The sequence below is a fragment of the Panthera pardus genome, unplaced genomic scaffold, assembly GCF_024362965.1.
Source record: "Panthera pardus isolate Hobbes unplaced genomic scaffold, ASM2436296v1 HiC_scaffold_24, whole genome shotgun sequence".
In the NCBI taxonomy this organism is placed as follows: domain Eukaryota; kingdom Metazoa; phylum Chordata; class Mammalia; order Carnivora; family Felidae; genus Panthera; species Panthera pardus.
Window position 1 is genome coordinate 121427305 of NW_026526810.1, and position 25942 is coordinate 121453246.

Genomic DNA, 25942 nt, shown 5'->3' on the forward strand with positions numbered 1-25942 from the left:
ATGGGTCATGTTTACACTTTTGGATTCAGTTTATTTTTTTCATGAGCTTTTTTAGCTTTCAAAGTTCCCGGCCTATTTTGTATGAATTGTAACTATGAGGAATGGTAAAGGGGTAAGCAATTAAAGCACAGTTGAACTGTCGCACTGAAATTTGTGTAAACATATATAAGCAGTTGGCATTATTTGAGCAGAAACATGTATTTTTTTTGTTTTATTTTATTTTATTTTTTTGCAGTAGACCATAACGACTTCCCTGAATTCGGGTCAGAATCATAGAACCTGAAGTATTAGGTATCTAAGGTGATCATCATGCCTTTCATCAAACCAAGTTTGTAATAATGGGCCAGACTGACCCCATTTCAGTTGATAAGAGCACAGAATTTGATATTGTGTTACAAAACAAGTATAGTGCTATGATAATTACAGTTACTTTCTAGTTGCATGATTTATGCCTTTTATTAAGGTCGTCTAGTTTCTTTGTATTTGAAGACTATTCATCCGTCTCTCTGTCTATCCCTCAATCTCTCTGGGTAGGTTGGTATTACTTAAAAACTTTGAAGCCGTTTCTGAAATATTATCTTGGCGATTTCTTATGAGACCTCAGACTGAAGATGTCAACGAGGTTTTACAGCCTGCCTCTTCAAACAAAGTGATCATCTGAAGGTCGTTCTTTGATTCATCATTTATTCTATAGACCCTTCTTGAATGTCTGCCATGTGCTGTTGTAGGTCCTGGGGAAACAAGAGTAAGCAAAAGGTGTCTGAACTCTGCCTGTGTGAAGCTTACAGGGAGGCAAGATATGGGTTGCTTCTAGCAAGGCTTTGCAACTCATGACTGAGTTCAAACTCTGTCCTTGTCTTCTATCTGCTGATGGGTCTTAGAGAAGGTCCATCACTTGGAGCCCTGTTCCCTCTGTAGGAGTAGTAACAGTACCAAAGTATTGCTTTATTATGAGTCAGTGAATGTAAGTTTCTTAAAAAGTCTGAAATTGCAAATGCTAAGTTAGAAATGCTCTTAAAACACTTAATAGGTAAATCAGGTGGGTGTTTGCTTGTACAGGTCAGGAGCTAAGAAGACAGAAGGTTTTAGACTAGTCTTTTCGATTTATAACCCCAGGGCTGATTGTTGACATCAGTGAGACACGCTTGTGTGAAAGCAGGAGCAGGAAACAGTGTAGAATGTGAAGATGGGTGGGAGGTGAGAAAACAGAGATATCAATTATGGACTATTCTTTCTAGAGGTTTGGATCAAAGTCAGGAGAGAAATAGGGCAACAGCTGGAGGGAGGATATGGAGTCAAAGAGATGTTTTTGGTGGAAAATATCAGAAATATGATTGACAGCAGGTCCAGTCTGAGACAGAAAGGTTGCATACACAGGGAAGGAGCACATAGAGTTACATTCTAGAGAAGCCTGCAGGGCAAGGGCTCCACAGGAGAGATAGAGTCGTCAACCACTAAGGAAAAGAAAGTGGGTGCAGACACAGATCAGCTCAGATGTTTGGCAACAGAAAGACATGGGAGATCCTGTCTGATGCCTTCTGCTCATCTTCAGATGAAAGTCAGGTTGTCTACTGAAAGGGAGAGAAGTTATAAAGGAGAGTTGAAGACTGAAGCCTTCTTTGAGGAGAATGAGAGACAAGTTTTCCAGAGAAGTTTAACAGTGTTCCTCAATTTGGTGCAGTCTCACTGTAGGCTGGTGATTTCTTGTTTAAGGTAGACCTCATCTGTGCTATTAGGTGACTTTCTCTGGCGAGAACCTGAAACTCGGGCAGGCACAGGGGAGATTGGGCTTGTGATTGGGTGCTTTGTTTGCTTGATTGGTGCAATGAAAGAACAGAGGGAAAGAGAACTCTGGGTGTTGGCAGAAGGATTTTTGAAGTGACAGATTATACACCCTAAGCCAATAAGGAGGAGAATATAGTGGGAAGAGCACCAATTTTTTCTGTTCTTTTCTTTCTTTCTTTCTTTCTTTCTTTCTTTCTTTCTTTCTTTCTATCACAAAAACTGAGCTGGGATTCTATGGCTAGGATTTGCTATTATTTGAACTTGAGTAAGTCACTGACTTCTCCAACCTTGTTTCCTCATTTGTAAATTCAGGATAATTATGACTTATTTCTCATCGCTCTGTATTTCACACTACTAACAGTGGTTAACACTCAATGGGTATTTGAATAGTTAGCTGAATTTAAACTCAAGTTGGAAATGTACCAAAGCCTAAGAGTACATACAGTGATTATAGTTATTTGCTTATTTCTTCTGTTGAATTACCAAGGACTGTATAAAAACAAGTTCAAATCTCTTGTTCTATCCCAACATAGCTTGCCTCTCAAAAAAAAAGGGGGGTGAGGGGAGGAGGGAAGAAAAGAAGATGACTTCTCATTTCCTCCCCCTCACCCCACTCCAGATGAATGCTGGCAGAGTGCCTTTGGGGATATGACTGGCTGGAAGACAGCTTGGAAAGGGACATAAGTATTCAGAGTGAGCCCTGCATGTTTGGATCATAGGGCAGAAGATACAAGAAATATTTCAAACTTTATTTTTTAATATATTTTAAGTGTTTATTTATATCTGAGAGAGAGAAATAGAGAGATAGTGCATGAGCAGGGGAGGGGCAGAGAGAGACAGCGATGGAATCTGAAACAGGCTTCAGGCTCTGAGCTGTCAGCACAGACCCCAACACAGGGCTCAAACTCATGAGCCCAAGTTGGATGCTTAACCAACTGAGCCACCCAGGCGCCCCAGAAAACTTTCAGAATTTCTGGAGTCAGGTGTTCCAATGGGATTGCTTAGGAACAATCTCTTGCAGGAAAAACAAAAAACAAAAAACGCTGATCTAGCAAGATCTTTCATAAAATTACTCTATGTTAGATTACTGATCTCACTTTCTACAGATTTTTTCCCTTAGAATTGAAGGAATTCTTGACACATATCATCCCGAGTGATTAGTATACATAGGGTGGCCGTGTGTTGGGTAGTTAGGGACTAGCTTTATTCCTTCAACAGCTTTTCCCACGGTGGCCCCACATGAAGACCTTCTCAAGCTGTAGAATGTGGTGACAGCCAACTTGAGATTCTTTGAGATAAAGTAGGCACGGAAGCTTTGCTGTCTGTTTTGCTCCCATCCTATCAGTAGTCATCAAGTCCTTTAGACACCTCCAGTCCTTGGCACCTCGATACTGCTCATCAGCTGAGCTGCAGCTTGGTTTCCTACTCCTGGAGTCCTGGACTCACATGGGGAGAACAGACACTGCGTTCCCTGGCATAATTACTCTGTATTTATGCACCAGTCCAGCTTAGAGGTTTTACTCACTTCAGATGCCAGGCTACTGATAGCTTTGTATTTTTAAGCAGTGGGAGAGGCTTTAGTTTTTGCATGTTGGCTTTAATACCATCGTAACTAACACCAGTCATCAAATCATACCAGTATCTCGTATTTTCTTATGGAAATTTTATAATGCCATCCTCTGTTCATACCATCAATATGGCTTCAACCAAATGCCTTCATCTCTGTAGACTTCATTTGAGGTTCATATACATATCTCCTAAGGGTTGTTTTGGGATTACATGAAATAAAACATATTAAAATGCTTTTGGAATTGTAAAGAGCTTCATGCAAAGAGTTACTTGATCTGACATAAACTGATACTCAAACACAGGGGCTCTGTCATAGATATATTTCTAGTAACTAGTTCTCTGCCTGGCAGGGAGTGAGGTGCTCCCCATGTGTTTGCTGGGCTGTACTTGGTGCTGATCAGACCACATGAATCTTGTCTTCTTTTATGGGCAGCACATACCAAGAAATGGAGGCATCAGCATTGCTAAGATTGTGAAGCAAATGAAAGAAATGAAACATTGACATAGGAAAGATCTGAGAGACCCAGTAAATGTCTCTGCATATTTGCAGTGTTGATACATGGGAAGATGTATGTGTGTATCTCCAAAAGAAAGAACTATGATCAATGAATGAAAAAGGAAAGTGAAATGTCATGGATTCCAAAGAACCAACTCTTTACTCAATTAGGGACAGAAACTCCCAGTTCAGGAGGTTGTGTGTTATGGTTGCTGTTTTCATGTTATTTTATTTTCTTAAGTTTATTTATTTTTGAGAGAGAGGGTGCAGGAGAGGGGCAGAGAGTAGGGGGAGAAAGAATCCCAGGCAGGTTCTGCACCATCGGCATGGAGCCCAACGTGGGACTTAAACCCATGAACTGTGAGGTCATGACCCAAGCTGAAACCAAGAGTCTGACACTTAACTGAATGAGCCACCCAGGCACTCCTATTGTTGTTTTTTAAAGCTAAAAATGGGAATAGCCAAAGCATGATGAGTGTGTGTGTATATTAGATATTAGATAACACTTGAAATGATTTACAGCTCTACAAAAAGTAGGAGAGAGTAAAACTGCCATTTTCTCCATTTGACATGTGAGTTAACTGGGGCCAAGGGAGGTGAAATGTTGTGCCTGAGTTAGCACAGCTGGCAAGGAAGAAAGCTATCCGGGTCACATATCCCCAGAGCCCAACACAGTTCGTTGAGTGCCTACTTGGGACTCTTAGTTGCTTTATATTCATTATCTCTAGTCTTCCCGACAACATTGTGAGCATGGCTTAATATCCTCTCTTGAGATGTGTAGAGTGAGATTGAGAGAGTTCAAGTCAGGTCTCCATCATCATGCTTTTGAAGTGTGGCTGAGCTGAGGCCAAAGCCAAATTCTGACTTACCCCAAACCCTTTGTTCTTGTCATGCCACCACACCTACAGTTCCACCTCTTACAAGCCAATTTGATCCAAAAAAGAGAAAAATCAGTTGCCTCGATGCCTTGAAAACAATTCCCAGTAGCGGTATCTGGGTGGTTGAACTCAAAAGTAAATGATCATCAGATCCACCTGGGGAATATTGACGAAAGACAATGAACATCCTTCTTTGAAGGCCTATTAAACCCCACATCTGCAGGGTGGTACCGAGAAACCCTCTTTTTTCATCATCTTCCCGTAGTGTTTTTGATGGGAAAATCTGGAGCAAATGATGGGAAAAATCCATGTCAGAGATAAAAACATGAAACCAGCTATTTTCTAGGCCTGAAACATGAGGTACTCAGTATATATTTGTTTGACCAAATGAATGGATGTATGAATGAATGAACTACCTCTTTTGGAAATGGATTGAAAAATATATAGATGTGGGTTTTAGAGGGCTCCATCCTTTATGGACCCTACTTCTATCTTTATTGGTACTGTCTCAATAAAATTCTTCTCTATTAGTGTCTGTTCACCACTGAGTTTAAAAACCATGAAGGCTAGGGGCACCTGGGTGGCTCAGTGAGTTGAGCGTCTGACTTCAGCTCAGGTCATGATCTCATGGCTCATGAGTTCGGACCCACGTCAGGCTTTGTGTTGACAGCTGGGAGCCTGGAGCCTGCTTTGGATTCTGTGTCTCCCTCTCTCTGCCCCTCCCCCACTCACACTCTGTCTCTGTCTCTCTCTCTCAAAAATAAACATTAAAACAAAAACCAAACAAACAAGCAGACAAAAAAACATGGAGGCCAGTCTTGCATCCAGACATGCAGATTTTAATGGACCCAAGGAATGGTCAGTGGAAGCTCCCCAGTGGATGAGGAACAGAGAATGGCAGTAATGAATTTGCCCTCAAAGTTTATGTATTTGGGTTTTTAACATTGGTTGTGTGTTCTCAACTTATTATTTGAACCAACTGCATTGGAAACCACATGGGGACAACTCTTCAAATGTGTTAGAGAATTTTATGCTTGCTGGGAGAATAGCTCTTTTTTTTTGGACGGGGGGGCTCCAACTTTAATGTTTTAAATCCTAGACTGACTGGAGCCAGGAAATTGTCTACTGTTTACCTAAAGTGTTTCCTTTCTTTCCTTCCTTCTCTCTTCTCCTCTGTCTCTCCCTCTTCCTTTCTTTCTTTCTCTTTGTTTTGGCAAAGAAAAATATTTGTCTATTGAGAAACTTCAAGGAGCTTGGTTGAGGATCAGTGAAGGAGATGGAAAAATTGTTTCAAGTTAGGGGGTGGCTATTGTTTTATTTTTCCCCACATTCCTCTGCTAATCCCCACATCTTGCCCAGCTAACTATAGCATTCTGACTGTTGTGAGAGCAGTATTTATAACCTATCTTCAGGAATGTGGAAATGTGCACAAGATCTATAAATGGCTTTAGTGTTTCCAGATTGCAACAGAGACATTTGTAGTATAGTTAGGCCTATCGATTCTGCACCTGTGTGTCTGATTTCAAGCACAAATTGCCTAATTCCAGAAGTGCTAAGTCCCCAGTACCCCGGGAAATTTTGCAGAGAATCTCTCTTCAGGTCAGCTTTCTCATTCACACCAGTTCCTTTACTGCACTGTCCTGTCACAATCCAGCCAATGCTAAGACCATTAAGATTTTATTAGGTTTGTCCTGGTGTCACTATATTATGCAATCGGCAGTGCCTATTGACAACTCTTATTTTCTGTACTATGATTTTTATAGTCTGAGTTTATTAAGCGCTCCTGGAATACAGGCTCCTGGAATTAATTAAAAAAAAAATCTTCCTAAGCAACACTGGGAGAGAAACACTTTGCTGAAAGCTTTAACATGATTTATGTGCTTTGAGTCTCAGTTCCTATGAAAAGAGTTGAATTAAGGTAAAGTAGCCTAGAATAACTGCTGCTCTTACTGTCAGCTTTACCAGACTGGCAGGGCCAGGGTCTTGATGTCTCCAAAGAGCATTTGTTGCCTGTTGATTTACACTCAGTCTTTTGAAACTGTGTTTGCTACTTTCAGTGAAAATTCTTCTTTTTCCTTAGCACCTTCCACTAAACCGTTCTTCATAATCGCTAGTTTCCTGGAAAGGAAGCATACTCAGTGTGGTATTCAAATAAATAGGAAAGGGGGAAACATTGCCCTTAGTATTTGAAACGCCTCTTGTAAAAGCAAAAACTTTTATTCCTAATATTTAGAGACTTATAAATGGAAATGGCTAATGACCTGGAAACATGGGCTTGTTTCTTACCTTCTGGAAACTAGACTATCTCAGGGAGAAGTAGGCAGAGTTGGGGAAGGTGCCTTGCCATCCAAGTTTTGTTCCTTCTCTTAGCTGGGCTGAGTTTTACCTCTTGATCCACCTTACAACCTGCTTGGTTCCTTGTGCAGAACTTTTTGAATCTCTTCCCTTTCTTGTACCTTTTTATCCTTCAGATCATTACATAGACAGTCTTTGTCCTGCAACGTTTTTCCTGATTCCCCAAGGACTAGGTGAGAGCTCCTTACACAGTACCCTAAGTTTAGAACTCCTTATACAGTACTGTAATTCCCTGCTTATTCATTTCTCTCCCCTGACTTAATCAAGCTCATGAAGCCAAAACCTACATCTCTTCCGCCTAAGAGTGTATCTTCATTCTAATGCCCAGGCCAATAAATATTGGTTGAATAAATGAATGAAAACCATGCTGCATTTTCATGGGTTTTTTTTTGGTGTCCATGGCAAGAAGAATTTTTAGGTTCTGTTTATTAGAAACCTATGTTTGATTTCTTCTATAAAATCAGAATAATAATGCTAACCTTCTAAGGTACTTGTAAGATGGTGTAGGTCAGTGATTCTCAATTGGGGGTGATTTAGTCACCCCAGGAGACATATATTTGACAAGGCCTGGAGACATTTTTGGATGTTCACGGAAGCTCCACCACAGAATCATCTGGCCCAAAATATCAGTAGTGCTGAGGTTGAGAAGTCCTGGAGTATACAAAAATGCATAGAACTTGAAAGGTTCAAAGCGATTTTATTTTGCTCTATACGTTGGAGTTCACCTCTTTGGACAACCTAAATATTAATAATTACACAGAGAATAATAGTTTATATTTATTATGTTCTTGTAGGTATCAGGCAACATAAAAGCTTTTCACAAATACTATCTTATTTAATTCTCTCAAGAATACTATGAGATAAGAACTATTATTATTGTCATTTTTCAGGCGAGGAAAGGAAGGCATAGAGTTTAAGATCCTGCAGCTACTCTGTGTCAGAGGTGGGATGAAAAGTCAGGGGCTATGCTCTTGACCATTATGCTGTACTGCCTTCTCTATGGATGGAGTCTCCAGCTTAAGGTCTAAAAGGATTTCTGCCCTCAGTATTCGGTAGGAATTCACACTGAAAATATGGAGGAAATTTTAGCCTATTTAATGAAAAAAAAAATGTCATCATTGCCTACATGTTTGTAATTTTACACTTGCACTAATTTGAACAAAGATACAGTAGACGGGCTGACATAATATAGGCTGTCGTTGATCCAAGGATTACAACAAATCTATTTGATGTAAGTTTGTGGGATTCCGAAGAAGCTCAAAGAAAACCCTGAGAGTTTGTTTTCATTTAGAATTGAACTTGTCATAGCTGATCAACACATGGTGATCTCGATGGGACTTTTCTCCTCTTAAGGTGGATAAGCAGTGACAGTTTGCCCCATGTAATCCTATTAGGAGATTTCTTCGGGACCACATCCTCTTCTTGCATAATTATAAAAGAACCACTCGTAAGGAGAGTTCAGAGGCCAGAGAGCAAAGCCTGGGGCAAAGGATTGGCTGATGGGGCTTTTACTGTTCTTACAGAAGACACAGTTCAGGCAAGTGGAAAATCTACAATTTGAAAACACGATAGTGTCCCGGTCTGTACTGAGTACTTTGCTAAGCTCCCAGTGATTATTAACTTTGAGGCTGTTAGCTGAGGAACTTTCCAAATAAATTCTGCCATCCTCAAGTATCGGCTAATTGTTTCCAGGGCCTTAAAACTTAGACTGTAAACTCAGTTAAGAAACATCTATTCTCTTTATTTAGGAACTTAGAACCCTGGGGTAGGTGGTTTTCTATCTTAGGAAATTATTGTGTGCTACTATCACATGTTGAAGATACTTGTGGAATGCTAAAAAATGTGTTAGGTTCTATCCTTTGGTCTCACTTTCCTGCCTCCTGTGAAGATCAGATGCTAATAACACCAAACAAATATTTATTCTTTTTTTTTATTTTTTTTTAATGTTTATTCATTTTTGAGACAGAGAGAGACAGAGCATGAATGGGGGAAGGTCAGAGAGAGAGGGAGACACAGAATCTGAAACAGGCTCCAGGCTCTGAGCTGTCAGCACAGAGCCCGACGCGGGGCTCGAACTCACGGACCGCGAGATCATGACCTGACTGAAGTCGGCTGCTTAACCAACTGAGCCACCCAGGCGCCCCACAAATATTTATTCTTAAATAAATCATGTTTTGTAAAAGTGGCTCCCCTGATCACAAGTAACTTTGCAAGCTCCTACAGGGCATTAGTGCCTGTCATGCAGACATACATTTTCAAGGGTCTGTTGAGGCCAAGTAACACATATGGTATAACCATTGCACTACTCCACCTCCAAGATGTCATTTATACATAAGATGTCATTTGAGACTGTCTCCGGGGGACGAAAGTGATGAGTATGCCTTATGCTTTCACTCTTCTTGAAGAGTCATTGGGCATCTTCTTCCATTTATTTTATATTTAATAAATTAAAATATTCGAATGGTTAAATGTTACTATGTTTAGGGCAATGCCTCTCAAATTTTAACGTGCACACCCAGGTTCTTGCTAACGTGCAGATTCTGCCTTTCAAACAATTTCCCAGCTCAAGCTCATGCTACTGGACCAAGATCACACTTGAATAGCTAGCTATTAGGGACCATTGAGATGGCTTAAAAATTTGAAATCTGAGCTTAAGGATGATATCAGGCTGATGGCATTAAACTAATTTTCCTTATACTATCCTTGGCTGTATTATAAATTATTCTTTAAGTATATAGGGAGATTTTTGCTGGGTTGGAGGGATGGCTTCTGTCTAGTGGCAAAACATATATTTATTTGTACGTTTTAACAAAGTAAGTAATGTTTGATTTTTAATAAAGTATCATATCTCGATCTGTTTTGGCGTGGAGAAAACTCCCTATATCTCCCCTTCCCTTTTTAAGGTTTTTGAACAACAAAACATGAATTTTACTGTTTCAGGTCATCAGTGGCATTTTTTTAGGTGGTTCACAATTTTTTTTTAAGTTGTAGAACAAATTTACAATATCCTTGACAGTTAAACAGCATTTGCGGTGTGGTTTTTTTTTCTTTTTTAATTATGTTTCTAAAGATAGCTAAGGGAACAATTTCAAATAGTTCCTCTGTGCTTCTAGATATGAGTTGTTTCAATTTCTGTCTTTTGGTGAGAATTAAGAAACTCATAGCTTGCCATGTCCTGTCATGTTGGCTTATTTTGTAAGGAAATAAAATCTGGCACCTTTCAATTATCTGCTTTACCTCTCTGATCTAAAAACAGATGGAACACATTGTAGAGCAGGGAGGCATGATTACTATCTGTGTATTGCCTTGACTTCCCCAACTGGGTCTTCTATCGTTTCAAAGTGTGCTAAAGGTCTTTCTTTAAAGCGGGAAAAAAGGGGTGTCCGGGTGGCTAAATTGATTAAGCATCTAACTCCTGATGTCAGCTCAGGTCTTAATCTCAGAGTCATGAGTTCAAGCCCGGTACTGCTCTCCACTCTGGATGTGGAACCTACCAAAAAAAAAAAAAAAAAGGTAGAAATAAACACAGATGGGAGGAAGGGGGTGGTGTTGAAAAATACCTTATTCCCAATCATGAGTGTGGCAACTCTCAAATCTGTACCTGGAGGTCCCGAAAGAGGGAATAAATACACATGTCATCATGAACTGGAGTTTGGTCCTTCTCCTTAGTACCTTGAGGGTAAGCTGTTTTGATGGAAGACAAAGGTGAGGAGAGACGAAAAATGGGGAAGAAAAAAAAATCTCTCTGCCTTCACGCGTGCTTCTGTGCATTGTGTTTATTCCTCTTCCTTACGGCATTAGATCAAAAGGACACATTTTTTTTAAATGACCGCAGCCGTGCCTATTTTGCATGTAGAAAAGGCTTCACGTTTCTTCTCTCAAGTGGTGTTAGGTACTCAGTCATTTGTTTCATCTTGAAAGAAGATGTGACCAGTTGGATTTGTAGGTACCCATCATTATTGATTCAGTGGATTCAGCAGTGTGCCTTTTGTGCCCTTTCTATTTGGATATTCAAACAGATATTTAAGAGACGGTACTGATTGGGTTGTTGAAGATAAGGTAATTGAATCGTGTTCCTTTGTTGAATACCTTTTCAACTAAATTATTGCTGCTTAAAACATCATTTAACGCCAACTCTGTGGCCCTGGCCATTTGGTTCTGGCCATAGTGTTCTTAAAAGGCAGCTAGTAACCAGAACTTCATCCATCACTATCCTAAACTGACTTTTTTCTCTCTACTTTCCTCTAACAGAGTGCAGATTGAGCTTAACCAAGAAGTTCATAGTCTGATCAACACTGACCTGATCTACAACATCAGAAGGGAGTTCTGCCTGCCCAGTTGGGCCTCTGTTGACTGCAGATAACTTGGCTTCACTCATTGCCTGTGTGGAAAATTCTCCCTATTGATTTTTTTTTGTTTTTTTTTGTTTTTTTGTTTTTGCACATGGAGGACAGTAACAAAGACAGCAACACAGGCTGATAAGAGCAGAGATCACAGGAGAATTCTCTTATTACAGGTCCTTGGGACTTTTCCTCTAGTTGGAGTTCTGGACTTTAACAGAGCCCTTTCCAGTCATTTTGGTTTTGTTTCTTGTTACTTTCCCACCACCTTGTATTTTGTTTCCGTACTTCAGAAATGGGCCTACAGACCACACAGTGGCCCAGCCGTGGGGCTTTTTTCCTGAAGTCTTGGCTTCTCATTTCCCTGGGGCTCTACTCACAAATGTCAAAAACCTTGGCGTGCCCTAGCGTGTGCCGCTGCGACAGGAACTTTGTCTACTGTAATGAGCGAAGCTTGACCTCAGTGCCTCTTGGGATCCCGGAGGGCGTAACCGTACTCTACCTCCACAACAACCAAATTAATAATGCTGGATTTCCCGCAGAACTGCACAACGTACGGTCGGTGCACACGGTCTACCTTTATGGCAACCAACTGGATGAATTCCCCATGAACCTTCCCAAGAACGTCAGAGTCCTCCATTTGCAGGAAAACAACATTCAGACCATTTCGCGGGCTGCTCTCGCCCAGCTCTTGAAGCTCGAAGAGCTTCACCTGGATGACAACTCGATATCCACGGTGGGGGTGGAAGATGGGGCCTTCCGGGAGGCTGTGAGCCTCAAACTGTTGTTCCTGTCCAAGAATCACCTGAGCAGCGTGCCCGTTGGGCTTCCTGTGGATTTGCAAGAGCTGAGAGTGGATGAAAATCGCATCGCTGTCATATCAGACATGGCCTTTCAGAACCTCACGAGCTTAGAGCGTCTGATCGTGGATGGGAACCTCCTGACTAACAAGGGCATTGCCGAGGGCACCTTCAGTCATCTCACCAAGCTCAAGGAATTTTCCATTGTTCGGAATTCACTCTCCCACCCCCCTCCTGATCTCCCAGGTACACATCTGATCAGGCTCTACCTGCAGGACAACCAGATCAACCACATCCCTTTGACAGCCTTCTCAAATCTGCGCAAGCTGGAACGCCTGGACATATCCAACAATCAACTGCGCGTGTTGACTCAAGGGGTCTTTGATAATCTCTCCAACCTGAAGCAGCTCACCGCTCGGAATAACCCCTGGTTTTGTGACTGCAGTATTAAGTGGGTCACGGAATGGCTCAAATACATCCCTTCATCTCTCAACGTGCGAGGTTTCATGTGCCAAGGGCCCGAGCAAGTCCGGGGGATGGCTGTCAGGGAGCTGAATATGAATCTTTTGTCATGCCCCACCACGACCCCTGGGCTGCCCGTCTTTACCCCAGCTCCAAGTACAGCCTCGCCAACGACCCAGCCTTCCACGCTCTCTGTCCCAACCCCTAGCAGAAGCTACATGCCTCTGACTCCCACCACAGCCAAACTTCCCACGATCCCCGACTGGGATGGCAGAGAAAGAGTGACCCCGCCTATTTCTGAACGGATCCAACTCTCTATCCATTTTGTGAATGACACGTCCATCCAAGTCAGCTGGCTCTCTCTCTTTACCGTGATGGCATACAAACTCACGTGGGTGAAAATGGGCCACAGTTTAGTAGGGGGCATTGTTCAGGAACGCATAGTCAGCGGTGAGAAACAGCACTTGAGCCTGGTTAATTTAGAGCCCAGATCCACCTATCGGATTTGTTTAGTGCCACTGGATGCTTTTAACTACCGAGCTGTGGAAGATACCATTTGTTCCGAGGCCACCACCCACGCCTCATATTTGAACAATGGCAGCAACACGGCTTCCAGCCACGAGCAGACGACTTCCCGCAGCATGGGCTCCCCTTTTCTGCTGGCGGGCCTGATCGGGGGCGCGGTGATATTTGTGCTCGTGGTCTTGCTCAGCGTCTTTTGCTGGCACATGCACAAAAAGGGGCGCTACACCTCCCAGAAGTGGAAATACAACCGAGGGCGGCGGAAAGACGACTACTGCGAGGCGGGCACCAAGAAAGACAATTCCATCCTGGAGATGACAGAAACCAGCTTTCAGATCGTCTCCTTAAATAACGATCAGCTCCTTAAAGGAGATTTCAGACTGCAGCCCCTTTATACCCCAAACGGGGGCATTAATTACACGGACTGCCATATCCCCAACAACATGCGATACTGTAACAGCAGTGTGCCAGACCTGGAGCACTGCCACACGTGACAGCCAGAGGTCCAGCGTTATAAAGGCGGACAGTAAGACTCTGGAGAACACACACACGTGTGTGCACCGAAAGACACACGAATTACATTTGATAAATGTTGCCCAGATGCATTTGTGCATTTGCATACTCTGTAATTTATACGGTGTACTATATAATGGGATTTAAAGAAAAAAGTGCTATCTTTTCTATTTCAAGTTAATGACAAACAGTTTTGTAACTCTTTGCTTTTTAAATCTTAAAAAAAAAATAGTTGCTGAAGTACTGTACAGGGTTGTACCATGAGAACCCAATGCCAAGGCTAAGGAGTGATTCTTCCTCATGATGCACATTCACCATTTTACTGTTGAAGCTGTCAGAATAAATTCCTTTCTTATGGTTGGTGGTCAGATGAAAAGGCACATGGAAACGGACTCATCAGGGTAGGCTACACAACATGGGGAAAACAAGGAACGGCCCAGATAGATATCTTTATGCTATTTCTATACTTCCTGGTGTGGAAGGAAAGTTAAAAATTTCAAAGTAGAAGAAGGGAGGTAGTTACCCTGATTTGACCCAAAGCAGGAAATCTAGAAAGCATCACGAGGAAGCCCGTTCCTGTAAGATAAGTTAACCGAACCCGGCAGAATCCAGAAAATGATGTGGGCTTTGAAAAGAACTTCAAACCCGGGGGTTGGCTTTCTGACTGGGAGCTTAAAAATCACCCCTCACGCCTCCCTGATCCTATGTGATAACAGAGTTAGAGACCTGAGTCTGATTCCGGCCATCTTCAGGGACAGATAGGATGTTCCAGCAAGAAAACTCCCTTTAAAAGTGTTACTATTCAAATTATATGTCAGGTTGAATCACATTCAACAGAGATATATTCTAGAATACTTTTTTAGAAGAGGCTAATAAAATAACGGGAAGAATTATATTGAATGGAATTATTTTTGATAATGAGAATTATTTGGGTAGATTCACCGCAGCTATGTCAACATGATATTTAGACCAACAAGAGATCAGTGTTTGGAATATACTAAACTTGTTATTTAAAAACTATTGGTACCATTTAGACAAAAGCAAGTGATCAGTGATTCTGCTACACTTCATCAAACGACTTTGTTAGTATCATGTTGAAATAGCTTGAATTAATACCTTTATCCCCTTGCAAATTTGTCTTCCAATCACCTCACCTATATTTTCGTAACTAGCCGTTTATGCTAGATTTTTCCCCCCCACTCTGCTTAAACTTTGAAAGAGAAAATGAGATCCCAGTCTCGGGTCCACAAAATATCCATATATACTTATACCCTTTAAAATGTATACTAATTTTCTCTGCTGATAATTCTATAAGGACGTATCAAAGCTGGCTGAAATAATGTATTTTTTTAAAGCAATACTGAGTTTCCACCTTGGACCGATGTTCATCCTATTCCACTTTTGAAATTTCATTTATTCCCTTTCAGTCTTGGATGTCCCTCTTCTTTCGGAATTGTGGAGGGATGATCTATCTTACATTAGTAGGATCACATGGAACAAGTCAGAGAGCACAGGCTCCTTCCCCTAATCTTGGCAGAGTGGGCAAAGAGCAGAGGGCATAGAGAAGAGAGGGATGTCTGTGCTTAATTCTAGATATTTTCAAAGCAATGCCCATTTTCACAAAGTATGTATAACTCACTCCTTTTCATCCCGTAGATGTAGAAGGGCTATCGATCACCTACATTAACTAAAAAAACACACCACTGGAAAATTCCTTTTAAAATCAAATTCTGCCCTGTGTTGTGGATTTCCTTTACCACTGGCCATTTTTTAGGGACCTGTGAAATTGACGTCACACTCATTTTGGCTTTCTCTCTCGCTCTTTCTCTGTCTCTCACTTTTAACAAAATAGAACTGTGATGTGTCTTCTTTGTAAGAGTTTAGGTATAAAACGCTATGCAAGTTTTTCTTTATAGTAAGAGCTTTATTTTCTTTAATAACGTACCCCCCAACTTATATGTTTTAATCTCCCTTGTCCTTCAGAATAAGCAGAACATATAACTGAAGTTATAATGTTGTAGAGGCAAGAATCGAAACGGCAGTCAGTTGAACTGAAATTAGCTGTTAATTAATTTGAATTAATTCTAAAGTGACTTAGGTTTCCATATGAGTTTATTAGCTAGCAAAATCTGGCTGTTGCTTGTTGAAAGCTAATTCCACACAGCAAAGGGACAAGACAGTCTGTGAAGGTGATCAGTGTTAACAGTAAGCCATCTACTATTCAGGACAATGACATGGGGTTGTGTGTATTTAAACGGATAATTCCCTTCCACTGTTGTCTTCTCCTTGGCTGTGTAGATAAAACTATGTGTTCACATTATGGTACTTTGACTTTTGAGGGTTTTTTTTTTCTCTTTTATCCACAAAATAATCATGCTCATTTATTTATATTGTGTATTTAACCCCCAGCATCATATTTGGCTGCTGAAACATTTTAGTTTCGAGCCAAGACTGATGTTGGAAAGGTTTCTATGATGTCTTGTGGGATTCAAAGAATTATTTGGGGCTTGAGTGGTACAATGAAGTCCTAGTCATGTGAAGGGGCCTCTGCTAAAAGACGTTCCTGAAGAGATAGAACCTAGTTGCAGTCTTTGCTTTGATCTTGCGCACAGTATGACGGAGGCTGCTAAAAATAAGATCAGTGTCTCGTTTGTCATAGCATACCTGGGGCTCTCACGCCAGGATAGGAAGCCCATCACGGAATTTGTAATGTCTTACGTGTCTTAGGAAAACTGCGGAATAACCAACCGTCAGTGTTGGCTTAGGCTTTGATTGGCATCTTCAGTCTCGGGAAGTGTGTTTTGCTGAAACATCTACCCTCTAATGGAGCCTCTCTTGCTGCCATTGTTATGTACTTTGAGATTAGCCAAGAGTCACAGTTGAAGATGCAGGCCAGGACCATGAACCAACAAGACATACACCCTGGCTTATAGAATTTGATGCTGTTTGACCAAACAGGCTGATTTCAGATAACACACGGCCACTTTCAGAGCTAGGCAACTGTCACTGTGCAGAGGAAATTCTAAGAGTAAAGGGTGTAGCCGTGATCACACAGATGTTATTGATCGTTATTCATTTCCAGGGTTGTCATTAATACCTGCTTGTTGTGGGGAGATGTGTTTGAACAGGGAGAGGCTCTGTGCTCCCCTCAAAACTGTCAAATACATTAGCAGTTCATCACAACGGATGGCCACAGGCAGAGACAAAAAGTGTGTTTCCCTGCCCGGTTTCCTTGTATGAGAAGTGGAAAAGATTCTATCCCCTGAGAAATAATGCGATTTCTAATTACCTGGATGTCTGTTGGAAATATATAAGATATGTTCCCCAAGGTTTAAAAAAACGAACAAACTGTGTTGCTGTATTGTGACCAGTCTGGCAAAAAATATTAATGAAGTCGCTAATTTTAAGGCTCAGTTTCCTACCAGTGCCGATCATGATGGTCTTAGTCACTTCCCAAGATCATAACTTAACTTCCCCACGTGGAGAACCAGCTCTGCATGCGGTGAGCAGAACACCCAATGCAAGCAAAAGTTACAGGGAACGGCTGAGGCAGATCACCTTTTGACAGTGAACTGGTTAGTTTTCATCAATTTCTTTGTTTACAGCATTTTTCTCTACCCTACAACAAGGAGACATTGAGTTTTACTTTAGAACAAGAACAGTTTTGCGCATGATTTACCTTTCCAGCTTCATGGGAGTGCAAAGCAATTTCTTTGTGCCGCAAAGGGCAATACAAATACAAAACAAACAAACAACTCTCCTAATTCTTACTCTTGTCAAAACTGACCTGATGCTCTTTTTTAAAAAGTCAAAATACTAATGAAGAAAGCTATGGCTTACATCCTTCTCTGATTTCTACATCAGGGCCATAAGACAATTGACCACTGGGGGATGCTTGTCACAGAATGTGGGGAGAAAGTTTTGTCCATGTATGATACTGTTGTTACAACAAACCAATCAGATTCTTTTGCTATAGTTTTCATTTTTCTTTTTCTAGAGGCACATCATCCACCAGAAGAGCACAAAGCAAGGCCATCATAACAGACATTTTTAAACTAGTATGCAACACACACGTACGTGCACACACACACACAAACACGCACACTGAGGCATTTATGAAGATGTCCATGGGATATAAGATTTATAACTTTTTGAGGCAAGGTGAAGGCGTCACCACTGTCTGTCCCTCTAAGACCAGTATATATTCACCAAAAGTTAATCCCAATGGTTTGTTATTGTTTGAACCACATGTTGATTTCCTTCTGGTTTATGTTTAGTGTGTTCTCATAACAAGGGACTGCAAGGGGCTGGAAGATTCTGCATCGCACGTCCTCTGAGACCTACCATGCCGCACACCTTGTTAACTACAAACTTCACTCTACACTATACAGTACCTTGTTGATATATTCAGTAAAGGCTTATTTTAAAAGAAAACCACATTTTGTTTATCTGAGTAAGTTCATTGGGTTATAGCCAACACTTGCATTGTTAATGTGAAAGAGAAATTGTTAATGTGGAAGGCTTCCTGATGATGCATGAGGGTGGCAGGAATAAAGGAGGTGATAGGATTTTTCCTTTTCTCCTACCTTGAAGACAACTTCTGTTTTTAAAGCCATTTAACCTTTTTTGTGTGTGTGAGGGGTTTATATGAAATCTTCATGTTCTTTGCTACTTCCCGACTAACTTGTGTGTTTGTCTGCATATCTTTTCAGTATACACCATACATCACGAATATTGTTTTGTATTTGTGAAATCTGTATTGCTTAGGATAGAGATAAATACAAATGTAGTAATCCAATCAGAAGAGCCCCCCCCCCCCCATTTCATAACATACACTATTGGTTTTAAAATGTCAATTTTTCTTAAGAATTCCCATGGTACATTTCTACTTCAGATTTGTTTATAGCTCATGCACCCATACTTCTAATGAGCACTCATGAAAATGTATCTATTCACGTGCTCCAGTTCAACTCGGATTATTCTCACGATTTTGCCAGACCCCTTTCCTCTAACTCTTTAATAATGTATTTGACAGAGATTAAATCAGGAAACAAAATCACGACACTTCAGTTAACTAGTATTAATTATTTGTAGAATCTATGTTGGAAAATTAAGTATGCAAGACAGTGGTCACTGGTGATTTATATTACACTTGGGAGATTTTGTGCCAAGTACTGTCCATGCAACTCTCAGTCACTTTTACCAAGAATTGCAGACCTTATTCTGTGAAGACCAGACCCTTAGTCAAGGAATAAAATTCGTTAAAAAAAAAAAGTTTATTACAAGTCAGCATTTGGCTGACTTCAGAAGTTTTGTAGAAGAATAAAATACAGTCTTAGGCAAGTCAAGCACATCTTCTACTTCCCTGTGTTCCTGAAGAAATCTGTCTGTTCACCCAAAGTATTTATTTTTCATGTACCTTCTACAGAATTCTATGTTAGGTTCTTTTGGGGATTCAGAGAAAAATATGACTCTACCACTAAGGAGCTCACAGATTGTGCAAGAAGCTTGTTTTCGAACACATTCCGGAGTCTCAGAGCCCATGTAATAATTTTACATTCTCTCAACCTCAACAGAGTATCTAAGGTGACGAAAGAAATAGACGTACTTCTTGATACATTTGATGATGCATTTGTTGTATATATTAGACGATCTTGGTGTTTAATAGATGACGCAAAGTGATGGTGCGTTGATGAAATTAGAATTGAATTTGAATCAAATTTTCAAACATATACTAAGTAATTGAACATTTAGGAATTGTGTTTGGTAATTAGACATGCAACTTTAAATTTCCGCTGGGCACCAGAATATAAATTAATCTAAAACAATAAAGAATGGCACCTGACAATTCTTGAGCACCAATGTAATGCCACATTTAGAATGCTTTGATACATGTGGTCACATTTTGTCTTCAACTACGTAAGGTGTTTCATCTTAGCTTTTCAGCATGTAAAACTTCCCAAGAAGTATAGCGATTCGTCCCTGATCATAAAACCTGTGAATGGCAGAGTCGGGCGTTAACCCCAAACGTGATTCTTAGACTCTTAAGTACTTTCTCGCCTCTTAAATTGACTAGCTTTGAGATGGACTAGCCTTCAGGACAACTTCTTTGTCAACAGTTAAAATTTGTGATGATCGAGATATCACAACGTCACTCTGAGGACACATATATTAATTATTGTTTGTGGCAAATCAAGGAAACATTCTAAAAACCTAAAAATATTTGTCTTTCAAATCCCATTCCTGGTTTTTTTTTTTTTAGAGAAATTCTGTGTTTGTTATTATTGGGTGGCTGCACATTTATCTGACTTGAAAGCTTCAGATGGAATCAAGATATGCCTACACCCACGGGGTGAGCTGAAAACTATTAAAAGGACTTGAGTGAGGTTATTTTTAGTAATGAGTTTGTTTCTTACTTGAGAGGTTGCTCGAAGTATTTTGTAGATCCTGCTGAAGATGCTCATATGTCAGAATCTATTAGGGCCTTAGCAAACTGGCTCCTGGATTTACAATTATTTTTCATAGCACAAATAGAAAATGTGCGCTTTAGAGGATTTTGTAGGAGCTTTGTTTTTATTAGTTATATGGAAAGTTAAGGATAAAGCATTTGTAATGGTACACTCTAAAAACAGAGGTCTTTTTAGCACACACACACACACACACACACACACCAACTGATGAACCCGTTTGCCCATTTTCTTGGTGTGAAGTCTAAACTAAATGAAAAATTCATTACATCCTTAAGGAGATTCTTGTCATTTCTGTGACATAATCAACGTCCATATTGGGTTAATCTATTCCTAAGCAAATATCAAATTATGCTGGTTCAGATTCTGCTAAACTCCCTGGTTTGGGTAGGATGGGCCTGTGTTAGTTTAGTTTTGTTTTCATTTAGCAACTATTTGATGAAGCCTGGTAAGTTTTGGTGCTGAATAAGATTGCTTTCCGGGACAGCCAACTTGGCATCATCAGAAATCTTTCCTGAAAGTTATGGTGCTCAACACATGGGCCACGTTTTTCCTGTCTCTTTGCCTCCTTTGAGCGCTCGCACTCTTACATTTAAGGAATCATACAGCAGTTCTTACAACACTTACATGCTTTCTCAAATGTTTTTTCTCCTCTCCGTTTCCTAACTCTGACATGGTTAAGACCCTTCCTGTATTCTCTAGTCCACCTGCATCTTTCCTACACACCGTGGGACAAGGTATAATAGTCTATAAATAATGCCCGATTGTGACAAGGCATTACCATGATTTTAAGAGAGAATTCAAGCTCTTTGTATGACATAATGTGTCATATATACATTACTCCCTGGCATTCCTTACTAGTATGTCCTCCTCATTCATTATATTCTCTGGACTAGATAGATACTTGAAATCAACCAACAGTCTATCTCTAAGAAATGTCAACTCCTCTATACTGCTGTAGTTTAGCTCGACATTTTTTATCCTATGACATTCACTTTCTCCTTTGCTTGGTGAACTGTTCCTTCTTCAAGATATGACTCAAGTGGCCCCCACCTTTGGGAAGCTTCTCAAATCACATCTGTCAACTATCTGACTCCTCTGTACAGTTAATATAACTTCAAAATACTTTTCTTTATGGCATCTATATTTTGTGGGTTTTCATGGGTATGTTTCATGCCTATATTTTAACCCCCCGGAGACAGCGGACAGACTCTGCCAATTTTTGTATCTCATCCAGTGATGAGTAAGTACAGTGTCCAGCCCTGGGCAGGTGTCTCGTACATGCTTTTGGGTAAAATGTGAACAGAGCACATGGGACAATGAAGTGATGTCAGGTGTCCCCAAACAGCAGCAGCTCAAATAACAGCTACCCTGTCAACCTCCTACGGCTGGATGACTTTCTTAAAAGCCTCCGAATGATCGGTGGAATTCTGGATATGCAGAATTAGACTTGCTCAGAAGCTACGATATGAATTTTACAAGAAACAAAACATACATTTCCTAAAAAAATCTTTTGTTTACCCATGACTATTTTTAGAGAAATTTTGTTTTCGTGATTATTTGTTGATCACACATTTATCTGATTTGAAAACTTTATTATGAAATCAGGATATGTTTATACCTACAAGGAAGGCTGAGAGAACTATTCAAATGATTTGAAGAACATCCTTTTTATATTTTACAGAAAACCCCAAAACTCTGAGCCAACTTGCAAAAAGGCATATAAAGACATATCTTAAAGAATTGTCTTACCAGATGTCATCATCATGAGAAATACACAAAGTATGGATAGACATAAAGTCCAAGTAAAACATTTTGACACTTTGCTAGGCATGATGAACTTTTCATGTGTAAAAAAGTAGATTAGTTTTTTGTTTCCATCAGCAATATCAAAAGGGACAGTCGATATTCACTGTGTCATATCTTATACCTAAAATATGGCATGTATCATTTAGAGGTCCACATTGTATTATCTTGATTATTTGCTCTACAAATAAATAGTTCTCTTCTAGAAATGATATTCCCATAAAGAAGGATGCAGTGGAGGTGGTAGTTATTAAAACCTCAAACTTGAAACAGGCTGACTTATTTTGGAAACCTGTCTCTGCCAATTGGCTTTGTTAATAACTTATACTTTATGGTCCTCAGTTTCCTTTACCTGAAATGGAGACAGTGAAGTCCAACACATATGGGGGTTGCCAGAAGTGCAGGTATGTAGAGCAGTTAACAGTTTGCCAGACTCGGCAAGCATTGAATAAATGGCATTGGACACGATATATTTTCAGACAGACCTCTTTCACAAGCACAGAGTGGCATATTGTCCACTTTATATGAAGACACCCAAGTTCATGAGTATTAAGATCAGCATTATACAAGAGTCATGTATTCAAAGGTAATTAGCATCCCAAATTTCACATAATTGTGTACAACCATTATCAATACAGTGCAACAGGGAGTTTTCCATTTTTTCTACTTTTTTTTTTTTTTTTTTACTGGAAAAGTTAGGGAAAGTGAGGCACCATAAGGTAGCACAGAACAATACCAGGTCCTCTGTCTCATGATGGGTGGGACCATTGAGCATCACTGTTGAAAGGAAAAAGAATAGACTTCTCTGTAGTGTAGCTAACATATTTCCTCTCTGATCTTCAGAATACACATACATGTGATTATTGCTAAAAATTAGCACAGAAGTATCAAATGTGCTCTGAGAATGAGTGTTCAGAAGACATTGGGAAATTAAAACTAAAAAAAAGCAAGATAATAACTTTCTGCTCAAAAATCTATAATGTTAAATGACATGGTTTTATTTCGTTTTACTATAACCAACCATAGGATCTATACCGGCACTTGGCTGGCAGATAGCGGGGCTGGTAACAACCAAACGGAAGAGCATGTTAATGGTTCTGCAGTGTAGATGTGACAGTCTACCATCTGTCACCCAGTTACTTTTTGCAATCAATGCCATTCTTCATTTTGTAATCTCGTTGTAACTAAGAGGCATACATCCTCTTTGAATAGGTCATGTTCTTTTTTCCTTGGGTGCATGGTAATTGATGGTAGTGAAAACAGGCTCAAAACAGGTCACTCATTTGGACTCTATATTAGCGTTATTTTCCTTTTATCCTGCCTTTTCTTGTTTAATAAAGGCAGAAGGTTAGCCATTCAGATGCTAAGGGAAAAATGCTTTCTCTTCTAGTCCTTGGCTGCAGAGTTTAATTGGTTTCGGGGCAGCTATTCGGCAGGGAGAAGCCAATATTGGCATTCCCCTGGTCTATAGCCAATTTCTCTTCTCTTTGGGCTGGTGTCTGTTTTGATAGCTTGCCTCCCGGCTTTTTCTGTTGTTAACTTTTTACATATTGACTCTTACTAGTTGGAATACAGTGTGCTCCACTAGTGGATCTTGAATAAGAGGGAACCATTTGCTTTGTAATGGAGGCCAATCACCTCTGACAGAAAGCAGCAGTTTCTATACAGCCTATTGTATGGGGCTTACTGAACATGATGAACCTCTCTGATTCTGAGTTCAAATCTGTCCAGAGTTTTCCTTGCTCCATTCCATGGGCCTTGAGTGTATTTATGCTTCTATTTCCTCATTGGTCCTTGAGGTTATTACAATAATTACCTCAGCAGCAACAATACAGCAAGGTGCCTGGCACACACTAAAGTGTTCAATGTCAGGCGCTTTCTGAAAATATGGGGAATTAATATCCACAAAGTTGGATTACACACCTTGGATCTCCTTTGGATCATGGGTCAGACCATTCATCTCTCTGGCCTCTTTCTTCTAGTAGAGAGCATAAGACTTTGGTTGATTTCTTAAGTTCTTTTGGACTCTCAATTCTGTTTCACTCTTGTCAATTTTCCATGAAGCTTAGCTATAGTGAATTGGGCTGATTTATGCCATGTGTTTTCATGAGTTTCCGGAAGATATGTATGGGAGAGAAAACAGGGAGCATGCAAAAATTCCATTTCATTGACTTTATTACAAAGACTAGCATGTCCCCCATTAGTTACAGCAACAGTAAACTCAATATGTTTGGAAAGCATCATGCACAAGTATGAAAAGAGCCTTGGAATCACAAAGAGCTCCCACCTGATACCTGTGTGTTATTAATGTTCCTAAACCTTATTTTCCTCATATGTGAAATAGGGTAACAGTACTTGTGAAGAGTCAATGAGATAATTTATGTCAAGTGTTCGGTGCAGTAACAGATTCATTCAAGCTCATCATGGCTGAAAAATGACAAATGAATAGGAAGAGAAGCAAGTGGAAACAAAGCTCATTCTTATTAACTCAATTATCTTTCCCTCAAAAGAGAGAAATTCAAACTATGTTACTAAGTAGACATATTTATAAAATACTTTATTTCGATAAAAAATTATTAAAGATAGATTTCCCTACAATAAAACTTGTATAAAACAAGATTGTTTCTTAAAATACTGAGTGCATCTTCTATCTTTGTAAGCCTTTTATGTAATAGCTATTAAACTTTAAATATTCAACAGAAAAGAAATTATGATAATACCCAGGAAAATGCTGAATGATAAATGTACTTTATTTTTGATGAAATAGAACAGATTTTAACACTGACTGTGCCACTTCTTATCTTTGAACCCTGAAAAAATATACAATTGTGGTCTTAAAAATAAAGAAAGAGTTTTTAGAACAATTAGAAAATACTTCTTTCCAGGGCCTTCAATACATTTATAAAGCCATGGCTTACCAGATAACAAAGGATGTTAATTTGAAAATATTTACCTTAAAGTGGTTGCCTAAGAATCCCAGCCAGTAAGCAATAGCTTTAATTGATCACATCATACATCTGAATTTAATAATGAAACATTGCTTTATTAAGGATGTTTATATAATGCAGCCTTTCCAATAATTTATACCATCTAATGATGGATATTTTAAATAAATAGCTTGTAGCTATGTACTTAGAAAGTGATCCTTGGGACTCAGATCGAGGTATCATTATCTGTTCACTTCTTTTACAAGCTCACTTATTCATTATGTCCTTGTTATGGAATTTTTAAAAGTTTGTTACTTCTATGAAAAGAATTTAGTAAAATGTAACCAAGTTAATACAATAATTATTTTCGAAAGTTAGTTAAGCCTTATGCTACCTCTGTAAAGGACCAAAATCGCATTTTAAAGGAATTTATCAAAGCAAATATGACAAAATTACTTAATAGTATTTTTTTCCAAACATTAAAATTCTGCCTGGCAGTTTAAGAACTTACAAGTAAATCAAAGATGAAGTCATCTGAGGGAAAAGTACGTAATTGTTAATCAATTTTGCACAGTGAAGGAAATTCAAAACTTCAGAGATATGCTTTTGAAATAATTTATTTTAACAAAGGTTGCGTTAATGAAAGAATTACTACAAAGTGAGTCTATTGTAGCGTAACCTGAAAGCCAGTGCAAGCCAGTGCAACTGGAAAAGTAAACAACAAACAAACCAGCATAGGGAAGAAAGATAGAAAATGTTTACATAAAATTACCATGTTAATGGACAAAAAGCCCCCATCAAAAACAAAATGAAACACACACACACACACACACACACACACACAAAGTTTTACAGAGCAGTGATTAAAGTATGGGCAAATAAATTGGGGTGTGAAATGCATTTTTAGGGAAAAACACACAATGTGTTTCGTAGGTACATGAATCAGCACACTTACATATACAAATCATTTGTGGCATGGGTACAAGATAATCAGGCTTAGTTTAGAAAATGTAATAAAAAAG

At 39.6% G+C, this 25942-nt stretch overlaps 1 protein-coding gene across 2 annotated transcripts in view; it reads left to right on the forward strand.

The window, feature by feature from the left end:
• Positions 1 to 24778, forward strand: part of FLRT2 (fibronectin leucine rich transmembrane protein 2) — a 106597-nt gene extending 81819 nt beyond the window's left edge. For both annotated transcript variants that reach the window (XM_019461938.2, XM_019461937.2), the window contains exon 2: positions 11335 to 24778. In XM_019461938.2, coding sequence (XP_019317483.2) covers positions 11719 to 13701 — 1983 coding nt within the window. In that variant the 5' untranslated portion in view covers positions 11335 to 11718 and the 3' untranslated portion in view covers positions 13702 to 24778. The remainder of the gene's footprint in view (positions 1 to 11334) is intronic.
• The last annotated feature ends 1164 nt before the right edge of the window (positions 24779 to 25942 follow it).